Source organism: Coloeus monedula (genome assembly GCF_965178545.1).
Source record: "Coloeus monedula genome assembly, chromosome: 13".
NCBI lineage: Eukaryota > Metazoa > Chordata > Aves > Passeriformes > Corvidae > Coloeus > Coloeus monedula.
Genome location: NC_138793.1, coordinates 16,334,576 through 16,357,029, shown reverse-complemented (window position 1 = coordinate 16,357,029; position 22,454 = coordinate 16,334,576). Strand labels below are relative to the sequence as shown.

At 41.2% G+C, this 22,454-nt stretch overlaps 1 protein-coding gene across 1 annotated transcript; it reads right to left on the bottom strand.

Annotated features, from left to right (window-relative positions):
* Window positions 1-5,019: 5,019 nt before the first annotated feature.
* Window positions 5,020-12,738, bottom strand: LOC309577891 (protein phosphatase 1 regulatory subunit 3E-like). Its single transcript, XM_082290163.1, has one exon. It carries the CDS (start codon window positions 12,604-12,606, stop codon window positions 11,653-11,655), a length of 954 nt encoding a protein of 317 aa, XP_082146289.1. The 5' UTR covers window positions 12,607-12,738; the 3' UTR covers window positions 5,020-11,652.
* Window positions 12,739-22,454: the final 9,716 nt, after the last annotated feature.

The following is a 22,454-nucleotide window of genomic DNA, read 5'->3' as shown; positions in this document are numbered from 1 at the left end:
GGAAAATGATACTATTTGATACTGTTTCATTCACCATCTTTTTCCAACTTGGCTAGAGGGTAACAGGCCCTTCATTCTTTGCCGTGTAATACATGACCCTTGTGGATCTTTGTAGAGGTCAGCCCAGAGCACTGTAACACATTTTTATACTATTTCCCCCTTAAAATGTTTGTATTTTTAAATTTTGATCAATAAAATAGTAATTTCTGTAATGCCCTAAGGAACCTGGGGAACAATAAAAATCCATTTGCCCATTTAAACTGTAGTAGCAGTGTACATACATCAGTGTGGATAAATGACAACTGTCTGGGAAAAGCACCTGAAACAGAATTCAACCTCTCTTTCATGGTGTACACATGGAAAATGGATGTTCTGTTGCTTAAAGAGGAGGACCAAAAACATGTCTATCCCTAATCCTTTTAAAATTTTATACAACTTTAAAGTGACTTATTCCTCTTAAAATGGGAACAGCAGTACTTAGGTGCTTTTTTTTTTTTCCATGTGATTTATGCCAAGAGCTGTGATGTTCTGCTGTTTAGGACAAATGATGTCTATTGGACCAAATATTTTTATACCTTTCTACAATTCGCTCAACTACCTGAATTATGCTGCCAAAAGAATGTATTCTTCCTTGTTTGATGTTTGCTACCCAAGCAGAGCTCCAAGCATCCCATAACTTCACTATGTTCAGCAGCTGCAGGAAGCCTCAGGTAGACCACCAGGCACTGATAGAAGCCAGACTGCAAGAGTATGAATGCAGCACTTGCTGACATGAATCCACAATTAATGTCTTTATTAACATAAAGAGATGGAGTGAATGTGCATTACCATTGGTCTATGGCACGATTTTAAATGCTTTTGTATAAATCGTTGGGAAAAATGTCAGGCTTGTTCACCAGTGTGTGCTCCTACAGAAAATTAATAAAGGAGGTGATTTCTTATAAAAATAATCACTTTATCTGTGACCTCTTAAGTCTTGATCCTGAACTTAAGAATGTTACAATTACAGGATAATTTATATACATTATAGATTCAATAGAGAGATTTAGTTTATGGCAAATTATAATCCCACAACCAATAATTACATCTCTGTATCTCCTGGGGGTTAATTATATCATCTCCTTTCTTTGTGCCAACACTTCCTCACTGCTCCACAAGTACCAACCCCTTTTTCTCCCCAGTTATCTATCTGACTTATAGAAGCTAAACTTAGTTCCCTAAGTTTTTCAATCCATATTTTATTTACTAAGATTTCTATCAACATCAGTCCCCAAAAGCTTACATACCTTACATTTTGTCTGTTTTTAAGCCAATAGAGTGCTGCATCTCTCTGTGAATCTTGGGCTTGTCATTATATAAATAAAAATCACGTAATTGTTACTAGAGAGAGAAAAAAAATGTTTTAAAATAAAAGGACAAAAATACATCAAAACACTGGGCAGTGTTTTGATGAGCATAAAAGAAGGGCAATGTCAACTTCACTCTCATTAAATTAGCAGTGAGACAATCTGTTAAGCAGCTCTGATTAGAAGTGCAGCAAATCTCAGTATCCAATGTTTGCCTGAACTGGTGTCTGCAGACAGGTGATGTCCCTTGGCTAAGGATCCTCTTTCCTTCTCCTTTGGAGTGAGAGATTGGGAATCTAAAACCTGTAGTAATGGTTCCCAGCACAGGGTTTTAATGTGCCAAACTGACACAAAAAGGACACGACATCCATCTTCAGCCCAGCCGAGTGAATAAACTGTACTGCAGCAATAAATCAACTGCTGAGCACACGAGGCTTTTCTGCTGTGACGTGGGGAGATCACACAGCAAAGAGGCAAAGGGAATTGCACCACCTGCACTAAATATTCTGGAGAAGAGAAAGAAGATCTAAGAATATGGCAGAATTTTTTCATAAACACAGGTCACCCGTGGAAAAAATGCTTCAGGTCGCAAACGGTGACCTGACTGAAACGACTGCAACTAAAAATCCGAATTATCGCACAAATTCACCACACGGTGGCACTCGGAACGGTGAAGCCCGGGCAGAGAGCAGTGGCCGGGCCTCCAGCTCCCAGCGCAGCTCCGGGGCCACGCACTCATCCGGGGCAACCGTAAGAGCAGCAAAAAAGATGAAGACATCCTGCTCCATTGAAAATGTTCAAAACACACAGACACACTTCTCACAGCACTGTAGGTAACAAAGGAATTAACCTGAACCTCGTTTTATTTTACCCAGCATGATGTGACTGAACTGATGGAAAACAGCATCCTTGGGGATGGTATTTCCAGGGAACAGGACCTCATGGCTGTAAGGCAATATTAAAACACTCTCGAGCAACATCCAATCATTGCAAATCATCACCAAGATATGCTGCAGATGGCACAGGCAAATTTTGAGAGTAGCTTAGTAGTGTCCTTAATGTAATTTTGTCCACTATCCCCACATTGATTGAGACACAGTCTAAGAACAGTTCTTTAATAGCTTTAATATTCAACACTTTTTTAATAGCTTGTTCTTGTCTAAGAACATTCCTGGGCAGGAGAATTGACTCTGTGGTATCTAGATTGCTTAGAGTTTGCCCCACAATATTGATGTCTCTCTCTTCCTGACAAAGCATAATTCAGTCACTTCAGACCTGATCTATTTTAATGCAGCACAAATATCCTACATCCTCTGCTATTAGGCTGTTTTATTTGTCTGTTTTTTATAGTGTTTAATTATTCATGCTGTTGAATGTAGTTTGCTTAGAGAAGCATTTAAATGGAGGTACAGCACTTGTACCTTTCTCTGACCATGAAAGTCAATCCACAGGACAGAAGGATGAGTCTGCACTTCTCAGGACACAAGAGAACTTCTGCTTTCTGCCATCACCTGCCTCCCTTCTTCACTTCATGGGTCTGGATCAAGAGAAAATGACAGATTTAAGCATTCTTGGCAACTCCTGGCTGTTCTGAGAAGCCCTCACTTGTGCCACCACTTGTAAGGCAAAGCCAATAATAAAACTGGTGTAATATCACCATTGCACAGCTCTTTTTTCCTGCAGTGCATCACCCTCATTCACAACTGGAACATTTTGGGAACTTTCTATTAGGCCATGGGGCATGGGCCTGGTAAATATGTTAAATAAAAAAGAAAATTCTGCTGTTCAAAGCCTTGATAGGACTTTTTTTTGTCTACTTCCCTCATCTTCCATAGGCTTAAGGACAACATGGTCCTTTAGGCATGTCCCTGCTTCTGTGTGAGCTGAAGGAGGGTTTCTACAAGGAATCAAAGAGAGTCTTGCAAAGACCCCCTCCTTAGAGGCAGCACAACCACGTCCTGTTTCTCCTTCCTCCCTGCCCCTGTGCACATGGAGCACTGGAAGGAAGAAGAGGGATTCAAGGAGAGGTTAAGGAGAGGTCAGGACCATGGCTCTAAGTCATGGCAACAGCACGAGAGGAACAGGGATGATGTTGCAGGAGAACCTGAGCTGATCAAGAAGCTCCCTGACACTGAAGGACCAGGCTCTTGCTCCCCATCCCTCCTCCTTGGCCTCTGCCTCCCCTCTGTACCTGACCCCCCCACTCCTGCCAGCTCTGGTGGGGACAAGTCCCCCATTTGAGAGAGCTGTAGGATTCCATTCATTCCCTGAGCCAATTCAACTCTTGACCAAAAATCATTGATAGACTCCCAGAAGCCTCCAGACATGGTCGTTTAGAGAGAGGGATTATTATTATTATCATTAGTAGTAGTATGACTGTCTGATACTTCACTTATTTTAACTCCTGTTATTCATAAGACTTTCTATCTACAACATTTAGTTCTGGCTAATCAACAGATGAATTACCATAGTCATATACTGTCCTGTGTAAGAGTGAAAATAATGAAAAATTAATCCAAGACTAAAGAAAAGTGTAAAACTAATCTTCATTATAATCATCACTCAGAACTGTAATCTCATTACTTCAGGACCACTCAAGTATAACAGCAGTTTTGAATTCAAAGCATATTCCCTACCAAAAAGAAATCTAAATTACATTCTGTGATTCTAACTAACGCAGTCTACTCTTTATATAATGGTATCTTAAGAAAACAGCTCTAGATTCTGTAACTTATGTGCACTAAGAGTTCATTTTTACTTGAACAGAAAGATTAGATGGATGGTAAATCACAAAACATTCCCTCTAGAAAAAAAAAAAAAAAGAAATCTAGAGCTAATATTAATTAAATACTTTGCCCTTCCAATGAAACACATACATACAAAAAAATTATTAATAATGAGACAGCTAAGCAGATGTTTCTGAAAGAGAACAGAAAAATAAATTGTACCAATTACATGAGAACACAGAACATTTTTTCTCCTTGAGGCTATATGGCTTTTATCTGTATTCTTAAAAAAGCCTTAAAAAGTGTTAGTTAAAGAAATGTTGAAAACTGTTCTTAGCATTGCAAGAGAAGATGCTGAGTACACTGAAATATTGAATAGCAGCACATTGTAACAATTCAAGAAACAAATATTTTGAAGCTGGGAATGAACAGAGAAAGAATATTTGGAAGAGTACTTGGGATCATTTAGCTGATACTGGGACAGCCTCAACTCTGCAGTTCAGGCAGCCCTTCCTCAACCACAGAATGCTAAAACGGGGCTGAAATGGTGCTATTGAAACAAGACAATAAAAACAGCCACATACATTTACACCCACTGATCATCCCATCCCATCCCATCCCATCCCATCCCATCCCATCCCATCCCATCCCATCCCATCCCATCCCATCCCATCCCCCCAGCAGAACTCATCCAGCAACGTCCACAGAGAACACTCAGTAGAGACACCCTCGGGACAGGCTGGCTGGGAAAAGTGCCCCAAATATCAGGTATTTGTCTCAGATTTGCAGGTACATCACAACATGCACAGTGATGCATGCACTTTGAAACATCACTGCTTCAGATCCTCAACAAAAAAAGACATCATGGTTTGTCAGTTTAAGAAAAAAAATAGTTTTATAGTCACCACATGCTCATGATTTGTCCCATTAATCTTTAATGGCAGCTAGAAGCTACAGGTTTATAAATATATCTCTTTTATAATTGTGACAAGCAGTGACTAGATGCAGTTTTGGTGGAAAATTTTCTGAAATACTGTAAGGCTAGGTAAATTACAAGGCATTATTAGAAAATGTTGATTTTGACTTTTGGTGATATTACATTAACTTTTACAAACATTAGAAACAAACATTATTTGGTGAAATATAAACATTGCAGAAGACACTACAACCAAAAGTAATTTACTAGTCAAGTACAGAGTTAAGTAACAATTTTTTTTCAGAACGAAGTCACAGTAAATCAAAGAAACAGTAATAAAAACCTGCATGTTGAAGAACACTCTTCAACAGACAGAACCTCAATTTGTGTAACACTGCAAGGGAGGAGTTTGTTCAAACCTCTCCAAGAACATCAATTCTCTGTCACAGCAATTTTCCTGCAGTGCAAAATGGATTTGTGCCCAGATATTGGCAGATTTTGCACCCAGGGTGCCCCCCCATGAAGGAGGTACACAAACATTTGTTATACCACAGTTCAGAAACTTGACACACAAGTAACCCCAGCCAATTTTAGTTTGTCTACTTTCAATCAGCTTTAAAAACACCCTTATTAGCTCTTTGAGTTAAAAGTGTAGTACAATTTGGCTTTTTGTTTTAAAATACAGAAATACAAACATTTTAAAACTCACAACAGTAACACAACTTTTGTCCTAGAAGGTGATAAGTGTAACATGTGAGACTTGATTATGCAATTTTATGAAATATTGTCTTATTATTGTTATTCAGAGGAGTTTCTTATGATTTAGTGAAGTCAGGTTGGACAAAAAGAGCCTGAAGTTATAACACCATTTAAGACACACAGTTTCCTTAATGACACTTTAAACTGAATATTCTACACACAACACAGTGACACACGAACGACACCAATCAAGTTAATCCCTATAAAAACAGGTGCACCATAGAATTGCATAGAAAGAAATCCCTGGCATTAATAGCTTGCACTGGAGACTAGGACTTTCTCCCTGCCATTCTAGATCAAAGCATGTATGTTTTTTAAAAAGCACATCTCACACTTGACATTATTCTTAGCTATACTCTTTGGAATCACTAGTGCATATGTAATTTCAAGCAATTTTTATACTTCATGCTATTGTTTAATAACTAGAACATGAAAATCGCAAGGAAAAAATTTCCCTGCTTTCCCCTCCAAAAATCTAATGTAAAATAATCTTCCTATGTAGCATAAAAATAAAATCAAATCTTTCCTCAACAACAGAGGCCTCAAGCAAAAGCCAGTGACTGAATGAAGAGGATATTCACACCAGGTGGGGAAATCCAGGGTCAAAAATCCTTTCTGTGAAGTAATTTTAAAATAGTATTTATAACTTGGATAAAGAAAAACTCCAAGCAATAGCCAGTGGTTTATAGCTCAGTATCCACTTTGCTCATGGAAGACCTACATTCAAGTCCATACACAGATGTAAGGAAATACTCTCACCACTTCTTTATTTTGGGGCAATTCTCTCCTATTGGCTGAACCTGAGAAAATTGAAGCAGGTGTGTTTCCCTGAACATGTTGAATTTTGAAATACGCCATCACCTTCTGTTTTAAACAAAATACTGATCAGCTCTACATAAGGCCAGCGGGCTTTGTTTTACAGCAATATTGACTATATTTACTTCTTGCCTTGAACTATTTATGTTGGAAAATCCTTAATTTCAGTGCTCAAAAATACTTCCATTCCATTAAGTAATCCTTCCATTTACTCCAAACATGTGCACATGAAGTACCTACAGGAAACATAATTACTGAGGGTTTGCCAAAAAGCCATGCAGAATAGCTGGAAGGTAAAAGTAATTTACTTCAGATATTCCTTGCAGTGAGCACTTTTGTTTCCTGATACAAACTCTGCAGGCAGATTAAATCCGTCCAAAAGTTTTAACGATGTGCATTATGCAGCATCAGATAAATAACAGTAAAATTTGAAAAGGCCAGGTCTCCACAAACAGATTTCATAGAAAACTAGAACTTCTGGTTTCAGATAGAATATATATTTAGAATATTTGTGCAAGAGGTGAATATATACAATAAATATATTCTGTTATATTAACTATAGTCACAATGGGTTTCTTTTTTACTTAACTACATAAATGTAGAGGTGTACCAAGGAGACATATTTCTGACATTTTTTTCACAGTAATATGGGAAAATATTATCAGATTTCTCTGGCTGCTATAGATACAGGATTTCTGGCACAGTTAAAAATGTGCCAGGAATTAAGATTATTATATTTTTGCAAAAAATTTCATTTTAATGACAAATTAATTATTGGGCTTCTGGTGGGAGAGCTAAGGAACATGTGAGCTTCATTTCTAGGAAATGCTGAAAGGCACATAAAAATTTTAATACATAAGCTGTTCAAAAAATCAGATTCTGAGTATTTCTGCAGGTTACTTTACATTAAAATTAGCAGCTGCTTGCCTGTTGGCATTATGGAAAAACATTTCATGTATCTGTAAAGGGATGATGCTTATTCATGGACAGACATTTGTTCATTCAAGTGATACATTTGCCCTCACATCTGCTGAAACAACAGTGTGCACTTACTCTGTTGTTTACTGAGATACTGAGGCACACACATTCACATCAAAAAGTTACTTGCAAGTGGTAAAAGGAGAAAAAACTTAATTTACCTGGAATTATATACGTTTAGTGAACATAAGTAGAACAGCTTCAGTAACTGATTTAATGCTAATAAATAATATGTTTAGCTAGCTGAAATTCCATTTACAATCACTTAACAGTTCTGATTCATTTTAGGATTTCTGATAATTAGGGTAAATTTTCAAAATATTACCATAGAAGGCATAGAATCACATGCAAAACCCCTGCCAGTTCCAGCGGGAAGCAGCAAACATCCATGTCTATCAGACATACAGTACAACTCGACTCACTGTATAAATCCACATTATAGTGCACATAAAATAACATGGCACATTTCATAAAGCTGCAACTTTGCACCATAAATGACAGACACATTTTTACATCTGCAGAGACATAAGCAATGAATAATTCATTTACAAGTGAAGTACACAACCTAAGGATTATTGCCTTGCCTAAACTATTCCGGTATCACTTGGAGTGTGAGGTGGCATGAACTCCAATCCTGCAAATGAAAACATTTTTTCCAGAAACAGATAGGCTTGAAAATTTTCAAATATTTAACTTTGCTTGTGAAACTTCTTTTTCTTGAACAATATTATTTAGAAATATAATTTTAAAAAGTTGTTTGGCTCATGCTCCCAATAAAATGATTGGTGTCCTGCCAAATTAAAAATGACCCCCTTCAACACAGGTTTTTCTCCTCAAAGTCATTGTTTATGTATTATACAAACATAATTTGATGTTTTTATTTCATTTCCACTTATCACAATGCTTCTAGCAAGTATTAGATGGCATGGATGGTATCAGATTGAAATCTAATGGATTGAAAACTACATGAATGCTGCCAGTGGAAAAATACAGCCATTGCAACTGAACATGTGTGTGGAAATATGAATAAACGTTTCTTGGAGATAAATTCATGTGACAGAAATGCAAATGTGTAATCAAAGTAGTGCAGCTTTGGCATATGCCACTGATAATTTCTATGAAAACACCTCGATCTCCTTCCACAGACTTCATCAATAGCATTCCCAGGTCAAAGCTGGCTGGGTGCAGCCTTCCCTTTCCAGGCATTACAATGGATTTGTCTCTAAATCTTCTACAAGACTATGTCTTTTACTGGACTTGCATATGTACCATCAATAATCTCTGATCAAGCCCATAAAGTTACTCACAAAATTCAGGTTGAGGTCAGGATTAACCGCTTGAAAGCTTAGGAAACTGTCGTGCAAAACACTGTCCTGGTATGCTACAACTTCAAAACGTTTAATACTCAGATTTGTGCTTGGCAAAGGCGGCCATAAATGTAAGAACAATAATATCTGAACAGTATTACAAAGCCATAGCCCAATTCTGCCTGCAAAATTCCAGCCAAGAACAATAGTAAGTTCACGTAAGTTATGATAAAAAATAAAGTGTAATACAACAACCTCCTTGAGCACTTGATGCATGTACATCCATTTAGGTAATCCAAATTGAAAGTGTTTAAGACATAGGTGCAAGAAGGAGATTTTAAAACTTTTTTAGAGACTTGTAGAGAATTTTTAGAAACCTGCAGAAACTGCACAAATCAAATGTTAATGAAAACTGCCAATCACTAGAAAATAATTTTGGAGTTCTAGAATTTTTCAGTGTTAAAAATGTTCTTTAGCACTGTCTGTGTTTTCAAAGCCATTGAAACAATAAACAGGAAATCTTGCTAAAACTTCATAAGCAAAGTTGCAGCATCAGTTGCTCTAAAATGCATAGAAACTACTTTTTTCTCCAAGCATTTTCAGTCCACATAACAGCTGTTGGTTTACTCTGTTGGTTAAAAAGGCCAAGCTTTTGAAAAGCTACAACATATAAATAAATGATGGTTTTCTATACTTCTAGCAGATTTCAAAGTGCTTTCAAATGGAGACAAGTCCTCTTCCTTCTCTCCAGTATTAAGGCTCTTACAAAAAGCATAAATTCAACTAAAAGACACTTGGGCTTTCTTTATCAAATACACCACTTAATATGTTTTAATCACAAACATTTTAAGACCCTAGTTGTGTTATTCTAGCTTTATAAATGTGTTCTAGCAACTTACAAGATTACTGTATTACAAGATGGGGACCTTAATATACTAAATTGTGAAATACTCAGTAGAAGATACTGACAGTGTATTTTGGTTAAGTTCTGTTTCATTAAAAGCACAGGGATTAGAACACTGACTGGGAAATTAAAACCAAGCTACCCATACTACAGAAAGCAGCCTTGCTACTACTTCCATTAAATCAGAACCAGTAATCTACAGAAATGAAATTAAATATTCTTTTCCCATCGAGTTTCCAGACCTCTTTTTTTTCCCCCAGAATGTATGGGTTTAATTATTCTGACTGAATCAGACCCTCAGGAGACAAAACTGCTCTCAATTCTCACCGATGTCAAAAGGTTCTGTGAGAACTCATTACTCCAGACATTACTCAAGCTGCTTGGGATGCTTAACCCTTTCAAGAAACATAAAAATGCAGTGTAAAAATTTACATTTAATTCCAGAACAACCTACAGAAAATCCAAGATCTTAAAGGCCTGATCTTACAGCCCTTCATAACCAGAAAATCACACTGACATGGCTTTACCACTCTCAGAAGTCATATTTGCAGAGGCCCCTCTCCAGCAAACACACACATGCCTCAACCCTGGAAAATTAGCACCCAGATTTGGCACCAGCACAACCTGTATTCAGCTGAACTCCTGAAAAAGCAAGTTTAAAAAGGAAAATGCTGTGTTTAGTGCTAATATAATTTAAAACATACCTTTGAATGCAGAAGTCACTATGCTGTGTAATTTTGATTGATATATTTTATATGGCAAGGTAGAACTTTCTTTGATTTGTCTGATTAAACCTCACCAGTTTTGTGAAATCCATCTCTTACTGAAATTATTATGAAGGATTTGGAGCAGGAAATTCAGAAATCTGGCTCCTGCACTGATACTGTTTAATTAAACTCTTAACAGGAATAAAAATGAAGGTGTTGCTTGTAATGCAGACTAGAATTACAGATTCAACTCTTGCCGTCTCTCCTTCCTTTGGTGCAATTCCACGACTTTCCTGCTGACCTAAACACAAGCAGCTTTGTGGGACCAATCCTACCAAAACAAACACTAGATCCTGACAAACTTTTCCATCAACGTACCACGCGAATTCTAAACCAAAACACTTTCTTTTTAAAAATCTCCCGGTGAGTTGTGTTTCACATAGGATGTGATACTGGTTTTTTTCTAACTATGTTTAAATACCTGAAAGAGGGTTCAAAATGAAAAAAAACCAAAAAACCACCTTTGCTTTAAAATGAACATTTTCACGCACAATGAAACACAGCTGTGCCTTGGGACATCTGTACTCTTGTCTTTTTGGGTTCAAAACCATAACCTGTCTCTTGGCCTGCTCTATCAGGCCCTTGACCCCGCGGGACAATTAACACGAGTGGGTCAGCGAGGCGCTGAGGGCGGATCCAGCCCCTCGCCGGAGCCGGGCTTTGCTTGAGCAGGATTAGGCGAATAGGACGGAGGGATGCCCTATGGCAGTGCCCTCCGCGTTACCTGCTGAGGTAACAGCAGCTCAGCCTGACCTCCGGGGCCGGGAGGATGTGCACTCACCTGCGGATTCCGGTCCTGACCGGCACATTCCTCGCACATTCCTCGGCCCCTGTCACCGGAGCCCGGCCGGCAGCCACTGCTTTGGTGGAAGCCACAGTGCTCAGGACACTGAGGGGGAACCCACGCCCGGCCTCCGTGCCCACACCCCGTGAGCGCCTGGAAGGCGAGCCAGGATTCCCCCCGTCACCGCTAGTGACACAGAAAACACAAATTACCCCTCTGTAAACAGAACTCGGGAAAACTCCTCCGGGCGGCTCGCGGGGAGGCCCCGGGGCAGGCGCCGGGGGGAGGGCGCCGAGCTCCCCCGGGACGGGTCCCCCCGACCCTGCGCGGGCTCCGCGTTGCCCCCGCCTCAGATGAAGTGGATCCAGGCGGAGTTGTCGGGGTCCTGCGGGGGCCCGTCGGGGGGCGGGACGCGCTGCCGGCCCCGCAGCCGGTAGTTTTTGCCCTCGTTGTTGTCCCAGTACTCGGCGCCGGCGACGCGGTAGCGGACGGCGAACTCCAGCGTGGCCTCGGCGGCGGCGGCACCCACGGGCAGCAGGAAGGCGAAGCGGTCGGTGATGCCGTCGGCCGGCCCGGGCGGCTGGTACGTGGCGGCAGCCTCGGCGCAGCTGGCCCAGCCATTGAGCGTGTAGCGCACCGACACGACCTTCTCGTAGGCGAGGTTGAGGACGCGCACGGCCCCGCGCAGCCCCACCGGCTCTGCCCGCACCCACTCCAGCCTCACCTTGTGCTGCCGCACCCGCTCCGCGAAGCCGGGGCTGGCGCCGGGATGCGGCGGGAACAGCGGCTCCAGCAGCGGCGGCGGCGGCCCGAACAGCACCGGCTCCAGGTCCCCCAGCGCCGGCGGCTTCCTGGTCTTGAGGAGGTCGGCGGGGCGCGGCGTCGGCGGCGCGGGCAGCGGCACCCGCGGCAGGTCGGCCTCGCAGAAGAGGTGCACGGAGGTGAGCTCCAGCCCCAGCGAGTCGGCGAACCGCACGGTCTTGCGGCGCGACGGGCTCTGCTGCAGCGCGGGGCGCAGGCTGCGGTCGCCGGGCGTTGGCAGCGATTTGGCGCGGCGGCGCTGCGTGGGGCTGGGGGGCACGGCGGGCAGCGTGGGCTCCCGGCCGCGGGTCGGCGGCGGCTTCTCGCCTGCCGCCTCCAGAACCACGGGCGTGGGCGCGGCGTCGCCGTCGGGGCTGCAGCCCGCCCTGCACTGCTCGGCCAGGCTGCCATAGAGGCAGGCGCTGCAGCTGAAGTTGCGCGGCAGGTAGAGCCGGGGCGGCGGCGCGGGCACCGAGCTGTGGAGCGAGCCCGCTTTATCCATGGGGTGCCGGCAGGAGCGGCGGCGGTGCCGGCGGCTGTCGCGGCACCGGGGCTCCTCCTCTCGGGCCGCGGCGTGCGGATAGCGAGGCGGTATTACCGCCCGGTCCGCGGGCTCTGTCTCTCGCCCGAACCCAGCGCGATGCCCTCGGCGATGTCCAGGTCGCGGCCGGCCCCGGGGGATGCCGGCGGGTGCATATGCGCGGGGGCGGCGGCGGGACCGCAGCGCTCCGGCTGCTGCCGCTGGTGACGTGCCGCGGTCAGGCAGCGACACACGCCCAGAACCATCCTTCCTTCCCCATGGCTCTCACCCGCCCCAGTGCCCGCCTCGGTGTCGGCCTCGCCACGGTCCCTAATTAAACCCCGCGGCTCCCCCTTTCCGCTCTCTCCCTCTATGCTGTCCCTTCTCTTCTTCTTCTTCCCGTTCTCCTCCGCCTCCTCCTCCTCCTCCTCCTCCGCCTCCTCCTCGCTCTGTTCTGGGTCTTTCCTCGAGGATTTCATCCAAAAAGAGGAGGCGGCAGGGATTCCCCAGTGGAAGCATTAAAATTCATAGCGGCGCTCTCGCTCGTCCGATCCCGTTACAGAAATAGCTGCGAGAGCAAGAGGCAAAGCCGGGCTCGGGAAGATTACACGGGCCGATAAGAAACAGCTGGCTTGCAAGTTGGATCTCACAGTGTACATTTAAAGGAAGAAATCCAGCTAATCTGCTGTAATGCGTTTACAGTACATCTGCCGAATAAAATACACCTGCCGCAGTCCTGCCACGCGTCTCCATCGGGGGTAAAAGCAGCTCCGGCCGAAACAAGGGGGGATGATTGTGTGAAACACAAACCGCGCTGCCTCTTGCCAGAAGAACATTTGGTAACTGCTGAGCAATATTCAAATAAATTACAGCTTAATGATAGACTCTGGTGTAGCCAGTTCAAGGAGTTAAACCACCATTTTAGTAAGCTGCTTCATTCCAGACTTTCCGTAATCTGGGACTCGTTTTTAATTAGTAAATGGCATTAAAAACAATGATCCTACCATTCTGCCAGAGCCTGAGCCTAAACTGTGTTGACATGTGATTCTGATTTAGCTTCTGAGCAGGAGCTTTTTACACCTCTAGCACTTTATCTGCAGCACTTGGTGTTCCTTTGACAGCCTAGGCAGTGGAAATGCGGCTGCTAAGATTAAGAATGGGACAAGTAAACCTGATAAGAGTAAAAAAAAAGAAGCCACCAGAATAGAGGGAAAAGTTACCCGCTGTCTCGTATCAGAACAATCAGCTTTAATTCCTTTACTAATAAGCATGAAAATAATTCCTAGATTATTGCTGCTGGCTTCCAAATCTTTTTAATGACTGTTAAGTAGGGAAAATTATGCCCATCGGTGTTAAATTTGACACCGTTATGTTTCATTGTGCCACTGTCTCACATTCACAGCCTGATTACAGGTTTTGAAAAATCAAATACTAACAACATAAATAAGTACATCTGAATTCATTAGCCCAGGATCTTAAAATTATTTTACTCGTCCTTTAACACACACTATGAGAAAAATTTTTAAGGTCTCTTTCCTGTGTCTCCCTCACAGAAATGAGTATTTCAGTAAAACAACATGAACTCATGTCTGTTTTTTGTCTGCTCATGCTAATTTGGGAGAGAACAAGAACAGACTCAAATAATTGTTCAAACAGGTTTTAAGGCTACAGCCTTTTGAATTTTTTTCAGTAATTTCTCTCTGTCATAATGAACATTTTTGAATGAACTAACACTTGGTTTTGCTGATGTTCATTTCACTTTAAATCAAGCAGAGAGAATTTTATTTTTTACATTAATATACACAGTCCTTGCATTTTTAAACCATTGTGAAACTACCAGCACTAATAAGATAAATTGGTTTAAACCAAATTACACATTCAGTCAGGTCTGGATGTTTTTGTGGTATGCCTGGGAACACAACTTTGGAGTAATTTAGCTTCTGCTGTACTTTACAGAATTGGGGTGCCTTTGTAAAATTTCACTTCCCCTCTTCTGGTAGTGTTACTTGCCCAACTTCTTCTTATCATAAACTTGTGTAATACTCCTGCTTTTTGGCTTTCTCAGGTCTCCTCTTTCCTTCCACAACCATGGTATTTCATGGAACCAAAACCCCAACTTCCTTCTTCTCTGGTGATTGCAGGTGAGGTAGTTCATGTAACTGAGTTGAAAATACAGATTCCTCAGAGGTAGTAAACCAAAAATTAGCATAAAACCCATGAAAATACAGTGAAAAGAAAGAAAAAAAAAACCCAAACCCAAACCAACACAATAAGCTTTGGACCAGTCAGGTCAAGGCAACATGACATACAGGGGCACCTCAGCCTTGTCTCAAGCACTGTCATTATGTAAACACCACCAGAATCCTCACAGTGGTATTTTTCACTTTGTTCTCTCAATCCCAACATTCTCAACAAGTCTCACTGAATCTGAGGATGCTGCTGCTTTCTTTTAACTCTTGCTTACGTGCCAAGTGAATTGTAGGAACTCTTACTCATGCCTTTCACTTCTGAGGGTGTCCTTACTACCAGGCTTGTCTTCCTCCTCTGATGAATTTTAAGACAGGTGCAGCAAATGAAAGTTTAAAGCATTGAAATTTAACAAATATACACACAGACATCCCCTCAAATAGCCTGCAGCCTTGAGCATCCTTCTGTGATGTGGAAACTGGTTTGAGTTAAAAATGGGAAGCATCAGGCACCATTTGTAAAAGGAAATCTAGAAAGAAATTTTGGGTTTGCCTACTGTAAATATTTGTACACAGCAAATGCTGAAATCCTTAGAAGTGAGTAAGCACTACCACACAGAGAAACTATGGTTTAATGTATGCAGTAGTAGGCAGCCATCCACCACCCCCTCTCGATCTTAATTTAGTTCACAAAATTTTGAACACTTAAGTTTCAAAGTCTAATCTGTCTCTGCTTTTATAGCACTATGGTAAGGACATTTTTCAAGACTCTTTTCTAAATAATACTGTCAAAACCAAGCTGATACAAAAATCATTAGTACTGACCTAGCTACACTCTTTGAAGAAATACCTATTTTTTGCTGGAAAGTAGTATTTTTATGACAAGATAATTTTGAAGGTGCCAGCAGTAACAGAGAGAAATTCTCTGTAAATTCTAGAGCTATACAGGGTTGCTCTATTATAGGGCAAGAAGAGCAGAAGGTCTCACATTGCAATTAGTGTCAACAGACTTAGGAAATGGTGCTCAGGCATCGTTTTCATTTGTCCAGATTCCTCTCCCTTTGCAGATTTAAATAGCACGGTCACAGGATAAAGGTTTGTCCTAATTAACATCGTCCTAATAACACTTTGTTGACCTGTCTCTGCATCTTCCAGCTGACGTCAAAAATTTTAAAGACAGCCTCTTGTTTGCCTACATGAGCTGAGTGCTCCTGACATTTCCGCCGTGCCAAAGTGCATTTAAAATCCGTCTGATGCTTGAGAATTTCCAGCTAAATGAATAGAAATGTTGGGTCCTGTTTTGTTACAGGATTTGCAAAGAAAAAGGCAGAACTGTAGCAGAAAGTGAACGGGGAGCTTTCTCCTGCTGCATTTATTGATTGTCTCAAGTTCAGGTAATCTAGGAGAAAGCAAACACCGGCGCTGGGGAGCATTAGGCAGAACTACAATGGAACCATTAATAGGGCAGAGTGTCTGAGTGCTGGGGCTTATCCAAAGTGGCCACTGTCACATGTCCACTTTAACTTTCCAGAACAGGTTTATATTTAGTAATGAGAATTGCAGGCAGATAAAATGGATGTAAAGGCGAAGTGCATTACAGTTACAGCAGTTTTGGAGATGAAGTTGTGACTCAGTGCATGAATTGTAAAGGTCAACTTCTACTCTCATTTGTGCAGCTCCTCTGAAGCTGATGAACTATGTAGGTATCACATGAGAATATCACCCCTGAGTTTAATGATCTTATGAAGGTGACTACATGAAGGTGACAATGGTATTTACAGTGGCAGTCTGTAAGCCTTGCGTGATACAGCTGTTTTCCACGCTTCTACTTTAAAAATACCTTCCCACATTGATGATTAACTCAGACTTTATTTATTTCCCCAAGAAAATATCTTAGTCACATCTCAAGAAGTGCCAGATTAGAATTAGATAGCATGTTTGAGGTGTATATATATATATATATAAAATTAAGTATTTTGTTAAAGAACAATGGTATTGATTTCTGTATCAAATATTATCTTTACCCAACCAGATTATGCAGTCTTTATCTATTAAAGTGAAAGTTCTTTGATTCATAGTTATATCAGGGATATTTGATGTCAAACAAAGATCAGTGAGTAAATTCCAACAGGCTGAAAGTTCTGCTAAACAAGAGATGTGACACTTGGAAAAGGTGTTTTGTGGTTCGGTATTGGTTTCTAGGGTTTTGGTTTTGTTGTTTTTCCTTTTAAATATTGGGATCCAAATGAAGACATGGCATTAACAAGAAAATAGAATTTTAAGAGTTTACCTATGTTCATGACCTTGTCAATCTGCCTTAGACTATGATGAAGCTCACACACAATTTTATTAATTAAGCATTAAGTGTCTGTTGACTCTTAAGTGATTGGCTTAAGACTTTGGGAGAGAGCAAAAAAAGCTTAAAAAAAAGCCCAGTTAAGGCAGTGAAAAAGAAAAAAATACCCTAACATATCACATTTATGGAGAAAATTATAAAGAGCATTTCTTTTTCTTATATAAATAATTCTGCACTTTTTAGAAGGATTGAATTTTCTTAACAAGGATTAAGTAACAGCAAGCAGGTCTGGGACTCTTTCAGTCCTAGAAGTTTTAACACAGCTCTTCACGCAAATATCTGAAAAAATGCACTTAGGGATGTCCCCAAATCCCATCTTCTGGTAAAAGTCCTCGTGACTCAGTCTTCATGCCATGTTATAACCACTGCAAATGGTTCTCAGTAGCACTAGTTCATGACTTTAGACCCAAAGATAAGCTTGTTGCATACTTGATTTTATTTTTTTTTTCATAGTTAAAGTTCTACTGGTCAGGCAGTGATTCACTGTGACTATTTAGATTCCTTATATTTTAAGAATGATTTGTCTTATCACTTTTTTTTTTTTTAAATTTGTTCCTTTCTTCACCTTTCTCACAGCTTTTCCTTCTACTTGGTCATTTCATATCCATTCTTCTCAAATGCAATACTCTCTTCCTATTCATCTTTTTACACCTCTGCACAGGCTCCCTCCTTCCCTCACCCCTTTCAGCTCTCTCGTGTTTTTGCCTCCAAGCCTCCCAGTTCTGTCATTTCTCCCATTCCTGTTCTCTGGGGAGCTCCCTCACAGCCCTTCCTTCTCCTGCTCCCACCACCTCAGCCCAGTGTCCGCTCCCAGATACGAGGCTCTCCCATATCCATGCATATTGGATATGGATAATCTGTGATTGGCTGGTTTTCAGGCAGCAAACATCAAAGGTCACCTCTCACTACTCCAAAATCCTTGTACAGAGATTTGAGGATATTTTCACAATCACTTTTGCACTCATGGTGAAGAGAAGGTGTGAAGAGTAGGGAGCACACCAGAGGTCAGATTAACCTGATCATCTCAGGATAAAAGTGATCCACTCGCCAGCTTCCAGCTGCAAAAACAAACGAAACACGCCACAATGGCCAGTTCTGCTTAGACATGTCGCAATCCCCTGACAACCATACAGGTCAAGAAGCCAAGACCACAAAAAATCAATCAAAATCAGAAGGCTGATACAGCTCCAGAAAAGGAAGAGATTTTCAACCCAGTTTAGCAAGTCTGTTATCTTACAACACACAGCACTAAAATGGAAATACACAACAAGTTACACTGTTCAAACATTCCCAGGTGAAATAAGGAATGTACCAACAAAAAAGAACAGTGAGTGTGGAACCTTCAAGATGTGAAAAATCCAGCAGCCATAAGGGATAAAGAGATTAATCAGGTTGACCTGTTTGGTCCAAATGATTCTGAAACTAAGTCTTCATAAGTATGTCTACATGTGAGAGATGCACTCCCAAGAATCCTTCAAACCTTTCCTGGAAGAACACAAAAGCCATTATCTCTCAGAAGATGCTCAATGGTACTTTAGCTGAGATTGCTTCCTGTGGCTACAGCAAGAGAGCTGAAGGGTGAAAAAGGAGCTGACATTGTGAATGATAAAGTGAAGGGACACAACATAGAAATTCATGAATTGTCATTTATCTCAAGCCACACAAAGGTCTCACTCCTGCAAGAAGATCCCGAGCACCCACACTGGCACTGTGCTCTCACACCAGACGGAAGTGCTGCAGCCATTTCTAATCCTACTGCTTTTGAATAGAACAGTCCTCATGTGCAGATTCCACATAAAAACCCAAACCAGTGTACTAAACACGATGACATCCGAGGCTCTCTAACCAACAATGTCAGGAATAATAAAAATACAGGAGGTTCCACTGCTTTCTGGACTTCCTCACCAGTCAGTCATGCTGGGGAGCTGCAGTGCTGTCTACACTGACCTAGCATTTCTATATTGTAATCTCATGCTGTTTTAAAGCTCGTTAGACTGAGGAAAACAATAAAATTTCCTTCTGAGCACTGTGGATATTTGTAGTTTTGAAGATACTATTAATAGAGTTATAAGCTGATGAATGCCAGCTCCCACCACATAGGTTTAGTTTCCTCCTGGCCATAAGATAGATTCATTAGAGCTTTAAAGAGCTTATTCTGGGGATGAAGAGCAACCTCTTCCTTTAGATTCACTCTGAATGACTATGGCTGGCCTAGTATGGTAACAAGGTGTTTGATGCAGCTGAGAACCAAAGCAATGCCTTACTTTAGGAATATTCCTAAATCCATGCCCTACTCCATGTGATGACCCAACCTTAAGGAGAAGGCATTTAACAATATTCTTATCTTAAAGACTGCTAAATCCCCTTGAGCTTCAGATAAACATTTCCATGCATTCCTTGTTAATTTGGCAAAACATAGAAATGGAGGAATTCAATGTCTTTTTAGATTTATTTCATTAGTAAATATGTGCATAAATGTAATTGTTAGTAGTTTTCTAGCATCAGTTTCTTTATTGTGTTCCTCTTCAGGTATCTCGACATCAGAGCTAAAGAACCACTCTTTTTCTGGCAGCAAATCTGAGTTTCAAGAGACAGTCCCTTCGAGAGGAATGGAGTGTCACCTACTGAACTGTGAACCAAGTAAGCACCTACACCAGAAAGGGCCCAAACTACAGACTTCCATCTGAAACGGCAGTAATTTTTGTACCTATTTGGTATTTTGCTGCAAGTCAAATGGGAAAGTTATAAAGAAACTATTAAAACCTTACAAACTAGGTCTTTGTTGATACTTTCAACAATATGCAACTTTCATCTCTTTCAGTACTCTGTCTGAAAATCTCAGCCAATGACTGTCTGGAGTCAAGCTCTATATCTTGGTTTTTAATTTGCAGGAAACAGGGGTTGTTTTTGTTGTAGTAACTTGTCCTAACTTCTATTTGATCATGATGCTGCAGCTACACAAGTGCAGTATAAATCCCTCAGGACAGAAATCCCTCTAATAGACCATGTTCTTCCCTTCTTTGTACCTTTCCCCCTACGGTGAAATATTTTCTAATCCTGTTTTCCATGTTTAGATATAACATGCAAGCTCTACAAAACATCCTTCACAAGCAGCCCCAAGATAAAGAAATTCATACATGCTTGTTTCATTCCCATTTACCACTAAATAGAAAATGCAAACATATTTATATCTGTGAAACTACAAACATTTTTCAAAGTCCAGAAGGTGATAATTTCTTCCATTCAGACAACTGAAAATCATGCTGCTTCAATGAGAAAGCTGAAAAATTAATGTATTACCATTAATGCATTACCAACAGTAACTAAAGCCAAACATGTTTGTCACATTAATTTTAAGTTGCAGCCATTGCAGACAGTCAGTTTTTTAGGACCACATAAAAAAAAAGTTGCAGGGAAAACTATAAACATTATTCCCATGCTTTCCAGTTTTTCACTCCAGGTAAGAGTTTTGCTGTGTTTTTTGAAACTGTCAAATCAGACAGATTAGACAGGTTTTACTACCACCTGATATAAGAACAAAGACCACACCACAGATTATTCTACAAGACCTGCAGCAGAAGGCCAGAAAAGCTGCTGACTAAAGGCCTAGAGCACAAAGAAACAAATACACGACACTTCAGCCATCATAAGCTTAATCAAGTTATGTGCCTTTGAACACACTGGGTTCTTCCAGCAGAGGAAACAGCAGCTTCTTGTTTTTGTGTTAAGTTCTCTCAAGAACAACACCATTCCTGTTCAAGGAAAGGAAATAAAGTTGCAGGCTGGATCAGCCAGAAGTGCTTCCTGCATTAAAGGTGCCAAAACAAAACAAGTGAATTGTTGACAACAATGCAAAAATGCTATGATGGAACACCTGAAAGTTAAATCAACATTCTTCTCCTATTGTTTTAGGTCCAAACATCCAAAGGACTGATTCACTATCAAATCCTGGAGCCAGAAAGAAAATCAATCTCTAACTGCATTGTTCTGACAGAAAACAATCAGCTTGCCAGCATGCAATTTCTCCAAGTGAAGGAAATTCAGGAACTAAACCCAAACCAGTCAGGAACACTTTCACTGCCAGCAAAATTCTCAGCAACAGCACATAAGAATGTGTTTGAAAATACACGGGGCTTCCCTATCTCTCTAAACTGTCACTTTCCTCTCAGTGTGTTGTCAATCAAGAGTTAGTTTATCCTGCCTTTTGGACTACCATTTGTCAGTTTCCAAAGGTACAGTCTGTCAAAATACCTGACTTTTGCCTGTAAGTCAAATCCCTTTTGCATGATGAAAAGCCTGAAATAACAGCCTAATCTAAAGCAGAACCATCCCTATGACGGGAATATGACTGTTATCCCTAGAAGGATCTTACACATCTGACTGTTCCATGATTTTAAACGCTCTGAACAGAAATTTAGTTTCTAGATATTAACAACATCCTCCCCTCTGGAAATACCGGAATGCTGCTGTTTGCAAATGCTTACCTCGGACTATGACGGGGCTGAACACAGCAGCCTCCTGCTGTCCATCAGGGAATGCTTCATTCAGGACTACAGCTGAGGGAACAGTGCAGATGAACCTTCAGTCAGGAGTCTTCTGCTCATTCACCTCCTCTGAATCACACATGCAAGATTTACAGGTAACAGAAACCTGCATTTTATATCCTCCAACTTACAGAAAATGGTGGCATCATGGGAACTGTACAGGAAGAAAAAGGACCAACTATAACCCATACTCAAACCAAGCTACTCTAGGGTTTGGGGTTTTTTAAATATTTACAGTAGCAAAAAATATTTTCTCAGTTATATAAAATATATTACAAAATAATAAGGTGTTAGAGAGAATAGGATACTTTGAAAACCAACCATCATAATGCAGGTGAATTTCTGCTTGGTGTTATGACAGTAGAGATCTTAAAAACTACAGGAGGGGTGGATGGTAAGGCTGAGGAAGAAAGCAAAGGAATCCTGTCCTGAGAGTCTGTTGTAGAGGTGAGGCATTTGTCTCAGAGCTGAAACTGCAGAGGTTTTCATGCCACTGCATGTAAAAGGTAATTAAAAATTACATTTTACACATGCTGATGAGAAATTTGAGACAGAGAACCTTTCTGCACCTCCAGAGATCAAGAACTGACATTGTAAGACACCTTTTGGAAGCTTTTGACTTGGTAGAGATTTTGTAAATTAAAACGAAGATGTTCAGGAGCAATGGGTGGTACTTGCCAATAGGCACTGAATCCCCCACCCAGGCCTTTGCAGGCAGAGATCATGGCCATTAAAACAGAAGGC